This window comes from Sander vitreus, chromosome 21, assembly GCF_031162955.1.
Source record: "Sander vitreus isolate 19-12246 chromosome 21, sanVit1, whole genome shotgun sequence".
Lineage (NCBI taxonomy): Eukaryota > Metazoa > Chordata > Actinopteri > Perciformes > Percidae > Sander > Sander vitreus.
In genome coordinates, this window is record NC_135875.1 from 16,656,725 (window position 1) to 16,668,659 (window position 11,935).

General features: G+C 42.0%; 1 protein-coding gene and 1 long non-coding RNA gene across 2 annotated transcripts in view; one reads left to right on the top strand and one right to left on the bottom strand.

Annotated features, from left to right (window-relative positions):
* Nucleotides 1–2,958: 2,958 nt before the first annotated feature.
* LOC144536631 (uncharacterized) lies at nucleotides 2,959–5,569 on the bottom strand. The gene is made up of 3 exons (XR_013503767.1): nucleotides 5,460–5,569; nucleotides 5,256–5,371; nucleotides 2,959–3,132 (listed from the first exon to the last, which is right to left on the bottom strand). It is a non-coding gene; the product is annotated as an uncharacterized LOC144536631 (long non-coding RNA).
* Nucleotides 5,570–7,170: 1,601 nt separating this feature from the next.
* The window catches only part of bahcc1b (BAH domain and coiled-coil containing 1b), a 54,539-nt gene continuing 49,774 nt past the window's right edge, over nucleotides 7,171–11,935 (top strand). Inside the window, 2 exon segments of the mRNA XM_078278589.1 lie at nucleotides 7,171–7,371; nucleotides 10,861–11,192. Of these exon segments, the coding sequence (XP_078134715.1) occupies nucleotides 11,021–11,192 (172 nt within the window). The 5' untranslated portion in view covers nucleotides 7,171–7,371; nucleotides 10,861–11,020.

Consider the following 11,935-nt stretch of genomic DNA (forward strand, 5'->3'; position numbering starts at 1 on the left):
ACACACACACACACACACACACACACACACACACACACACACACACACACACACACACACACACACACACACACGCACACAAGGTGATTCAACCATGTAAAGTGTAGTTCCCTTTAGTTGATCGGCTCCACAGTTGGGTGTTATAGTTTGTCAGGCTTACTTGTGTCATATTAAGTTACACGGTATCACTGTATATGGATACTGAGAGGCTGTTGATATCTCTCTCTCTCTCTCTCTCTCTCTCTCTCTCACACACACACACACACACACACACACACACACAAACACAAATATGAGCTTTGGCAACACTGTTGGCCATAAAACCATCCATGCGAGATGACACGTCTTTTTCTCAGGTCAGATTTCTGACTATTATTATTTTTTTTTTTTAAGTGGCAATAAAGACAAGAGTATGTAGGTAATGAATGAGTCCTTTCCAAAATTCCCAGCATACATACCTATGATTAAATCCTTATTTTTTTCTTGCAGTCAAAATGTATGAATATTTGTGATTAACATCATGAAGTCATTTCAAATATAACATTCATACACCATACTTTATGCACTTTAGCTGCAGAAAAGAGAATAAACCTGGTAGGTTATTAATGTTATGCTACAGTGTCCACTGTAGGAAAGTGTACAGTTAACACCTGCTTTACTTCTTAGTCTCATCGCTCAAACACACAATTATTGTGAGTTTGGCAGTTTATTTAATTTAATTTTTGGGACATCAAAATACAAGTAAATGTATTAGAATTAGCTAAAAAAAAAAAGAGTAAATAAATATAGTTAAATATAATTTGCAGCTATATTATGTCGTTTTAGTGTGTGTAGTGGTTATTGGACACATGGCTGGTTTTATTCAGAAACTTTGTCTGATAGCCTACTGCAGGTTGTTCACTCCCAAATGTTTCTGGCTCCTATGATATAGGCCTAGTAGCTCCTATGATATAGGCCTAGTAGCTCCTATGATATAGGCCTAATAGCTCCTATGATATAGGCCTAGTAGCTCTTATGATATAGGCCTAGTAGCACGCTGGTGCTTCTCACAGCCTTAACTTTTAAATAAATTAAACTGTTGCTGGTTGAGTTTTCTTTTGAGAGATGATCCTAATGTGATCTGATTAGGTGTAATCCTCCAAAATATGACCATCGGTTAAGCGACAAAAGGAGAAGATGACTAAATACTGAAAATGTTTTTCTCAGTCATGAAATTTTTTTCTTATTAGAAGTCAATTGCTGGTGCGTCACTAAAGCACATTATGGTTACTGTTAAAGTTCGGAGTCGTGCAAAGACCTTTGTTGTTGCTAAATTAGTCTTTGTCTTTGTTGAAATAATCAACTGTGTTGCTTGAAATCCTTGAGTGATGAATTGCAGAATGTCAGTTGACCTGTTGACCCCTTGGCCCATACACTTTTAACTTTTTTTGGGGAGCTTTTCCAATTTAACAACACGTGTTTTGTGATCTCACTGCGCTGCTTGGGACAACCCCGGAGAAAAAACAAAAACGTTGTCTTTAATTGTCATGGAAGTGTATGCGTGTAGGCTACACGGTGCCATTGTGCGCACGTTCTGGCAGAGGCAGAGGAGCAAGCGTTATAGAAATGTTGGGAAACAAATACACAAAATCAGGTGGCACTAGGTCCGTCCCGTGTCAGGCACACCATATATTTAATCCCACTGTGTATAATATCAACATTTCACGATCTGCTCAGTTCGAAAAAGATGAAATAAACTACTGTTTGAATAGAAACTACATAAGCTTACAGTGCAAACACGCGCGGGACGGCACGCTATGGCTGTTTATGTTCAAATGATAATTAAAGCCTCCACCTGCGTGTTTTGATGGTCCAAAAATGGATGCTTTCATCTCATCCTTACAGGCCTGGTGGTGGTTACAGCCGGATATATGGCTGTGTGACAGGTACTAATTTGTTGCCCAAGCTTTTCCCTCCGTCACCATCAATATCACAATCATCATCTTCTTCTACTGCACCCTCATCCTCTTGATATGAAGGCATGTGCCTTTAAGTCATCTAACAGGTTTAAGTCTTTTAAAGCGCTTTAAGGAGGAGTACAGTGGTTTTTTTTTCTCATGCCAACGATTTCTCAATGCATGATCCGTCGTGAGTCTGTGTGTCAGGGCGATCAGAAATAGCAGCATCTGTCCTGCGCACACAGAGAAGAAAAGGTCATGTTGTTTTTGTGTCCAGTCAACTTATGACTCCATCATGTCTTCTTCTTCTGTGCCGTTGTTGTGGTTGATATTTAAAGTGGCGACCAAAAGGAGAAAAAAAAGGTCTTGAACGATATACATCACGGCCCAGAGGGCTCAGGACAGCCTTTTTTTTCATAACATAGTCCAAAAAGCTTGGCAGCGCTACGTTTCGCATGCTTTTCTACTCTAATATGACTCTATTGTCTCGTGGGGTTGCATCACCTTTAGATAACCGGGGCGTCTCCCTGGTGAACGGGCCGTGTTTGGAAATTCGCGTCATTAAAGGGCTATCAGAAATATCTGGTGAGAATAGGATGGTTGCCCTGTACGGAGGGCCTCCCGTGGAGACAGCTCTCCATTTGGAGCTCATTTAAAACCCGCCTCGCCAATGTGTTTCCCGTTGACTGTGAATTATGCGTTTTCTTTATGTGGTCCTATTTAGACGTTCAAAAGTTTATTCAATTAATGCTGGGGGTGCAGTGGAGGCTATGGCCCCCACTTTAAACGCACTTCAACCACTTTTTAATGTGCGGAAAATAGCTTATTCGCCGTTTTTTTATTTATTTTTTTAACGGAGACATAACTCCTCGTGAGGTGAAGTTGCAGTAGAGTAGCTATCCACAAAAGCAACACTGAACTGAGTCTGACTTGACTTGACAAAATATGATTTTGTAGCTTACAGCATGTAGGGGGAAACCAAAGCATCAACATAGAAATAGAAAATAGACTACAAATAACGTTTGCATGCTTAATTTGTGTGTATTTATTTCGTTTTCAAATGTGACACACTCGTGCACAGACGCCACATCTCCAGAGCAGGGAGAAACTGCCTTCGGCTGGCCGGGCTGGACGGCAGAAAAGCGGCCGGGGATGTGTGGCTCCTCGCCGCGGAGGAAAACTCTTGCACACCGCTCTAGTGTGAGGTATGAAAGGGGGAGAAGAAAAAGAAGAAGTAAAAGGAAGAACGAAGCGAAGAATGGAAGGTGGGAAGTGTCACTCAGGAACGCTTCATTGCTCGAGGACAATCCGCGCGCAGGACCGGTCTGTTTCAAGAGCAATCAGTCAATCCGCATTAATTATGCCCCCCCGTAAAGGGTAGCTCGCGCTGGCACACGGACCAGAGGAGGTTGGTGTGTGTGTGTGTGTGTGTGTGTGTGTGTGTGTGTGTGTGTGTGTGTGTGTGTTATGCTCTCTCTCTCTCTCTCTAAACACACGCACACCCAACCCCCACCTTTTAAGTGAAAAAGAACCAATAAAAATCAAGCTATAAAAGGCTTTTCCTTGTCACTAAATAAATTAAATGCAGATTTCTGTTTTAAGTGCCGGACCTCTTTTGTGAGCTGCGGAACAGGATTCTTTATTGTCCCTCTGTCATTAGTGCTGAGGGCAACACTGTTGGAGGAGAGAACAGGGAAACTAAGTAATTTCTAAATATGTAAAAAAATAAAAAAAATATATATATATAAATAAAAATAAAAAAAAATATATATAATACTGTATATACAGTTCATATTGTAGTTATTTAAGCCTATGTAACTATGCTACATTGACATATTTTGGCATTGCTTTTCTAATAAGATGTCCTAAGCAGTTGGAGTGACGAAAAGTGACTAATTTTCCCAACTTGGTGTAATGGTTGATGCAAAATCCTGAAAAACACAAATTAATTTGTTACACTATTTTTGCCTTTGAATTGTACATTTGTAATATCACTGCAAACTTGTAGTAATTGTCATATTTGGATCCAAACTGCCTGGCTAACTCTATGCAGTCCACAGGTGAGATATAGCCTATTAAATAATAATAATAATAATAATACTTTTTCTCTTTGAGGCTGCACAAATAAGAATACAGCCGATACATTTTGATGGACGTTGAGCACCAGATAATGAGTTTCCCAACTCCACAAAGGTTTATTTTTGTCATCCTAATGGAAGCTAATGCATAAATGATAATTCACGGTTGTCTTGCTGGTTGCAGAGCCCATTTGGGCTATTAAAATATCGACTTTGGAAGTCTGCAGCATACAGCTAGATTTGAGCTTTTTGTATAGCCTACTGTTGTGTACCTACTCTTGTAAAGCTCGTGTGTGTGTGTATGTGTGTGTGTGTGTGTGTGTGTGTGTGTGTGTGTGTGTGTGTGTGTGTGTGGACACGTGGTGGCTGAAGCCCATTGGAGAGCGCAGGGCTTTGGAATGTAGGCTGCTATGTAAATAGGAAAAGAGGGTAACGATTATATAATTACAGACGTGATAAATCTGCTCGCTCTGGCGTTATTTGACTTGAATTATATATGTATCAATTAATTCTACTGTATAGATGAAAGCCTCGTTTTTCTCCATGCGCACAGTTTATAAGCTATCTATTCGGGCTGCAGTCCGGCTCGGGTCTCCTTTGTCCAGTGTGTTTTCTTGGGGGGGGGTGCTGAACCAAAACAAGGGAGCGAGTCTCTGTTTTAATGTAAAGGGACATCAGTTGGAACAATCGTCATATACTTTATGAGGTGCATGTTCACTGTTGTTAGCTCTGGACAAGTTCAGCTAAAATGTATATGAGGTCTTGCTTTCATGCAGCTACATGAATGAATGAGTTGCTCCCAAATAAATAACTTGGAAAAAAAATATATATATAAATATATATATGAAATTAATTGGTCTGTTTACTTTGACATTACAAATTTAATTAAGTTTTTGTTTTATTTTATTCTTTAATATAATTTATTTCTTTTCCATATTTTTTCATGTTTCTTTTTCTTTTTTATACTGCAAAATTGCTACAACTTCTTCTTCTATTCCCCTTTACAGACACAATTAATTGCCTCATTTATTATTATAACTGACCTATAGGTATACCGTTTAAGCCTCTGCGTAAAAGCGGAAATGTCCAATTAATTATTGAACAGTTGGCAAGAAAAAGTTTTCGTCAACACTTAATGCGCAGCAGCACAATAAGAATCGAGTCCTGAGGATCCAATATCGTCACTGTTTTAACATCTACTGTAGGTGAGAAAATCTTATAATTTAGTTTTTTAACAGACCTATCGCTCTCTGTCCACCGTCTCCTTTGTCGACACAAACTTTTCTCTCCGTGTTGGTAAAAAGGAGCTCCCTCGAAGCTGTTTCCCGGTCTTGTTGCCGCTCTCTCCTCCATTTTCTAAACACAAAGTTGTTATTGCACCATTCCGCGAATCTAGCCACTACATTTAATACAACATGTAATTCCCCCCACCCCCCCTTTTTACCGTATTCCCTTTGATTTAGTCACTCTTGACTCTCCTTTTGCTCTGGGGCCAACGGGGTTCGCCGTGGGGGGCGCCTTGAAACCGCCCCTCCTTATCTCCTTTCATCGTTCAGCGCGGGGCCGCCTTGAAACCGCAGGGGCAGTAATTGCTTTTTTCAGGCAGCCCAGTGCGGACTGGCCAGCAGCCAATCAGAGCCTTGTTTACACTCTGTGATTGACAGAGTTCTGGCAACGTGCCAGCCAATCAGGAGCGTCGCAGGGCCGAAGCCCCGAGTTTTAACCCTTCGCCTCCACGTATAAACAAACCTGGACGGGAATATTAGCCTATAGCAGCTCATATATGCTATTTCGACATGGAAACACACAAGCCCATATCCTTCCACTTTTAATTGGCTAAATTAGTGAACCGTGCGCAAGGCTAACCTCGGGGACAGTAATGCTTTCAAATTACGCAGTGATTCAATTTGCCCGTGTGTGTGTTTGTGTTTGTCTCAGTGTGCGGTGTGTGACAGAGACAGGTAAATATGCAGCTATAAAATAAATAAATAAAGTAAAGTAACTTTATTAACCCTTTTTCCACATGAGCCTATCTGCGTTCAAGTGCACTTTCGACTGATTATGATTATTTAATAAATGACAGATTTCTTTAAATATATGGCATATTGATGGATTAATTTAGTTGATACAGAAGAAATACATATGTTCATGTCCAGAGCATAACATGCAATATTAGTGCAGAGTGAGGCTTTAGGGACAAAGCAGATAATTAGATTGGATAAAATCCTCCTTTAGATTTACTCCCAGTATCCCAGTGGATAGACATTTTCTATAGCCTATAAGCTATAGACATTTTCAATAGCCTATATGAAATTTACAATTAACTTTACGCCTGTCAATTAGAGGGGTCCTAAATGTGGCGGTGTGCAAAATGTCTTGCATTGCGAGACTACATGTTCAATAAATCAGATACAGATTAGGCAAATAAGGATTTATTTAGCAAAACACATGCAGTGGGGCGAGTGAAAAAAAGCGGATTTCCCTAAAGGGGCATCAATAAAACTTTCACATCATCGCTGTCACATAGCAAAATAACGAAACACTCAGAGCACATGCAGCATTTGAACTGAACTGCAGTGGGATCACACAGAATAGGCTAGATGCTGTTTGCTCTCCACCAGTGATCAGAAAGTGCAGGCAGCGCTGCACGGCTCCAGTTCCTCTCCTCTCCGCACACTGAACAGCGCCGAGCTGTGCCGCCTGTCTCCTCGCATTTGCTTGTGCACGCAGTGCGCCGAGGGCTGCAAATCAAACGCCCGCCGTTTCGCTCCGCGGCTCCGGCGGCTTCCTCATTGGCTCTGAGCGGCAACCAATAGCAGCGTGGGTTTACCGTCGAAGGGTGTGTTTGTGTGTGTGTGTGTGTGTGTGTGTGTGTGTGTGAGGCGGATGCTCAGCTGTGTGTGTGTGTGTGTGTGTGTGTGTGTGTGTGTGTGTGTGTGTGTGTGTGTGTGTGCGTGTGTGTGTGTGTGTATATGTTGTGTGGGAAAGGGTAGGGTGGAGCGGGGGCGCGGGTAGAGGGGCGCCTCACGGGCACGCTTTCACATTGTCGTTCTCAAACCAATAGGCCTGCGCGTTCCCCCCTCCCCGCACACACACACCCCTCCTCCTCCCCCCCCTCCTCCCGGCGTGTCTGAGTCTCCGGCTGCATGAACGAGCCTCGATTCACTACAAGCCTGAACTTCTACGATGCGTCTCTCCCATACCTCAACTGACTGCACACCACAGTCTGCAGCAGCATAGGATGTAATCAATCCCACATGTTTCATCTCTGCGACTCGGGGATTTTCACTTTGAATATTTTTTGTACTTTTTCTTTCATTATAACCTACTCGCCACGCAAGGGATATAACTTACCAGTAAGTAGAGAATTATTTTATAGCCGGGATTTATAATCTTTTTTAGCCTACTAAATGTAAATTGCAGTTCAAGTGCATGCAACAGAGGATGATCTAAATTGACCGTTTTATTTAAATGAAGATTAATTTGTCCAAAATACGGACACTATTCACTGTCATACCTTTAGAGAAGTAAAACAGTAAAATGCAAGCTGATATGACTCTGCCATACATAGGCTAATCTAAATACATTCCTCATCCAGTATCGCCTATAATTATAATATGTGCATTAAAGCAACACATCTCACGGTTTGACGGTATTTTGAAGGTTTTATTTTTAGATTTTAGATATTTCATTCCCCATGTTTTCTCTCCTGTCCAGTCTGGAACTGTGGGCGCTATGTGTGTCACTTTTTGATTTGACCTCTCTTCACAGCCAAATTACTTGCGTGTTTCTGATTCATTCAGAGGACTATTCAAACCCACTGGCTTTTCAGCGCGCCTCCTCACGCATGTAGTTTTATAGATTCCAAATTGTAGTTTATTCTTTGTTAGTTTCATATTGTGTGTGTGTATGTTTGAGAGGAAGGGAGACAAGGTAGTTTAATACAAACTGCAGTGCTCCCTCCCTGCATCTCCCCCTCGGTATGAAGGCTGTGCAGACGCCGGGCTGTCTTCGGCTCGGCCGGGCTTGTCTCTCCTGTTTAGCCAGCCCCTGAATATCCGGATTTAGTGTCTCGGTTATGCTGTGTGACTTTACTTTATTGCAAAATTGTTGAAGGCAATAAGTTGGCCTCTGAACCCGAGCCCCTTTAAAAGTAAATGTCTTTTAATTGCTTTAAAAAAAAGTAGATTTAGTAGATTTCTGTTAAATTGCACAAAACGCGTATTTTTGGTTTGAAAACCTGGATTGCACGAGAACTGAAAAAAAAAAAAATTATTTGTGGATTTGCTGGCTTTTGTGCTGAGTTCATGTAAAGTAATTTTGACCAGTATTGGTTACTTTTGTAGAGGGGAGTTTTCGTTCGACGATAGTTTGACCCTTTGCAGAGCAGTGGTGTGTGTGCGTGTTTGGAAAGTGTGTGTGTGTGTGTGTGTGTGTGTGTGTGTGTGTGTGTGTGTGTGTGTGTGTGTGTGTGTGTGTGTGTGCGTGTGTGGGAAGTGTGTATGGGCTTTGGGGGAGTCTGGGTAAAGTGGAAGGAAGTCTGAACGCCTTCCACGTAGACACACACACGCGCGCGCACGCACACACACACACACACACACACACACACACACACACACACACTCACTACTACAGTAGATCCAAATGATCAGTTTCCCAAACTGTTACGCGCGATCTGCTTACGTCGTTTTGTTTGCGTAGCGAGCGATAACACATGGATTTAGATTCAGGTTGTTAAATGTAGCCTGAGTGTCTTTCTGTTGACGTGGAATGTAAACACAGAGGACGTGTGTTTACGGCCTGGAAATTTAAAAATGTATAGACAAATGTCAGACGAGAGTGGTTTATGATTGATGTCCCGTAGAGAAGGGCCATTGTTTCTTACAGCCATAGGGGACAGGAGAGAGTCCATTTTGCCTTCCCAGAGCGCTTGCAGTAGCCTGCGTTTCTCCCATTTTTCACCCTCATTTGTCCTCTTGCTGTCGACTAGATGTGGTCAAAAATGATAACGTGGTGCTCACAAACAAAAGGGAAATGCAATTATTTAATGTAGGCTACTTGCAGTTTAGGGCAAATATTCTTATGGGAAGTGTTTATAAATGTTCATGCATTGGATATTTTATGCCTGAGAGTGTTTGGACGTACACACACATTCACTCTGTCAGAGCTGCTGAACTTTGGAGATCCCCCCCTCTCCTCCCCCAACACAATTCCTGAAAGTTGGAGTCCTTGAGCAGCTTGTGTGTGTGTGTGTGTGTGTGTGTGTGTGTGTGTGTGTGTGTGTGTGTGTGTGTGTGTGTGTGTGTGTGTGTGTGCGTGCGTGAAGGAGACTTGAATATCCGAGCTCATGCAGCCTATATTCCTATGCACTTCATAAGCCCCTGGTCCACCAGAGCATTTGATATTTTCTTTGTTCCTTTATCGTTGATTCCTGGGAGGTGCTATCACCATCTACAGAGTGCTAGATGGACGTGCCATGCATTGAGAGGCCTAATAGATGGACTGCTGAGGTGTGTATGGTGAACGCAGGCACCCAGCTCTCCCTATCTGAGCGTCACATGGAGCCCTATTTAAGTAAATGACCTAGGCTATAAGGCATACATATAAAGTCGATGATTTCCTAGTCTATTTCACTGTTTATTGCCACGCTCTTTCGCACAGGAGCATAAAGGTGATTTGATTTGTGTTTGTGATTACAGTGTATAGCCTATACTGTATACGAAGCAGAGATACATGGTGTTTGCCATTGCCAGGAGGCGAGGGCCACTGCTGCTGACCCCGTAGGAGTTGACATAAATGTTTCATCATCGTTTTCATTAATAAGCAACACCACAATTAAGACTCCTAGTTTAAACTGTGCCAACTATAAAAAGACTAACATTAAAGGTGAAACAAGTTTGGTTAATGCGTAAAAAACAGCGAGCAGGAAAGTCAGATTTAATGTATAAAAGCTATACATCAAACACCATTAATCCCAGGCAGAAATGTGTGTGTATGGCTACTGGATCTTATATAAATCCCATGTTTTATTGCCTTTTTTAAATTATAAAATACCCTGTCCTCTAAAGTGACACAACACGTTTAATGAGTGGATCAGATTTTGTGACAACCGAAACTTAAAATGAATTTACAACCATTAATCAACGCAGAAACGTGTGTGTTTATTTCTGCTTTTGGCACGATTGGGACTCTGAGGTTAGGGGAATAGATATTAGTCGCCACAATTTAGAGCTTGTGCATTCTTGCTTATAAGTATTGTGCAAATGGTTTTCTTCATACTTTAACGCAAGAGCCCCGAGGTCCAGCTTGTTTATGACCAGTCCTTGTTCAGTCTAAAGAATCAACAACTCGTCCTTCACCGAGAGAGGCTTTTTACCGCTGTGAACTTTATGCACCAATTGTTTGTACCTGAGCCAAATCTCCCCCTTTCCTTTCTATTCTTTTGGCTGATAAAGAAAGCTCCCGTGTGCGTTATTTGCATCGTGTTTGGTCACAGGATGAGGAGGAGGAGGAGGAGGAGGGCAAAGACTCCTATGTTGGGGCCAACGATGAGGTGAAGGGTAAATCCACATTAACTCGGTTCAACCACCTTTTCATCTGCAGAACAGACTTTACTCACCTTCCTTGGCGGGCATAAATCGTCGTTAAACTAGTGAGAATGAAATGTAAATGTGGTCTTTTAAAACCTTTTTCTTGTGAAATTTGAATGGCTTTCGTAAACGCTGGTTGTTTGTCTAAACATGAACAGCGACTGTCTCTCAGCTCAACCTTTTCTTCAGCACTACATCCCTGGTTGGCTCATTATTGTCAGCGCTTTGACGCGTCTCCTGCTCTCTCCTTTGTAGGACATGACGGGGACTCAGTTTCTACCCTGCAAAGCCCAAACTCCGCTCAATGCGAGGGGAGCCCGAAGTTCATAAAAGGGATTATTTGCATCTGGGTGCCTGAGACCTTCGGTGCCTCCGGATTTTACTTTGGATTTGGGATTTATCGGTTCTCACCGGGATGGAAAGCCGAGATTTCGCTCCTCCGCACCACCTCCTGACGGAGCGGAGCGTGTTGGTTCACAGCGCCGCGTCTCGGATGGCGCCAGGCGGCCACGGCTCCGTGCAGCACCCCGCTCACTTCCAGCCTGGGAAATACTACTCATCTCACCTATCCATGGGTCCGCACTCAGGTCAGTTTTGAATGCAGCTTTTTTCTCGTGTATTTAAATGACAAGTGTGGGTTTAAAATCAGTTACTCTCTTTTGTCTGAAGCATATGTTCTCCATATTACAAACTTGGGAAACCGTAAAGCTCTTTGGGACGAACTGGAATTTACTGGGGAAGGAAATTGCTCAGAATGTGTGGGTATTTAGAAATTAGCAAACATGCGCAGGCATTTTAAAGAGTTTTATGTTTTACTTTATGCAATTAACTGTTTATGACATAGCTGCGTTCTGTGTGTTACAGCATAGGCCTACATTAAAATAAATATAGGACTATAATTGATTAGTTTAGTGTTTCAGTCAGCCTCGCGTAAAAGCAAAATATGGTACACTGTGGGACATTTCCGTCTTTAATTAAAACTTGGCAAATTAGATTTAACTTTTAAATTTACGCCATACCTTTCTTTTTTTGGGTTTTAGACTGTAAAAAGAAATATTCTCGGATTATTCGTCTTTATCACGCGGGGATTATTAGGCGTTTCCAGTAGCATAATCTTGTCATAGATTTATATGGTTTCATCAATTAGTAAAGTACTAATCATTGTAATTAATTAGAATTGGGTAATTCCACTGCTTATATTTCCCATTAAACAATAAATGAAAGCTATTAGCTGACTACTGTATAACGTTTCCACTTCCACGTGCGGTTGTGTGGCTCCAGGAGCACGGTGGGGTTGGTGCTGCTGGGTTCGGGGTACGTGCTGGTTCGT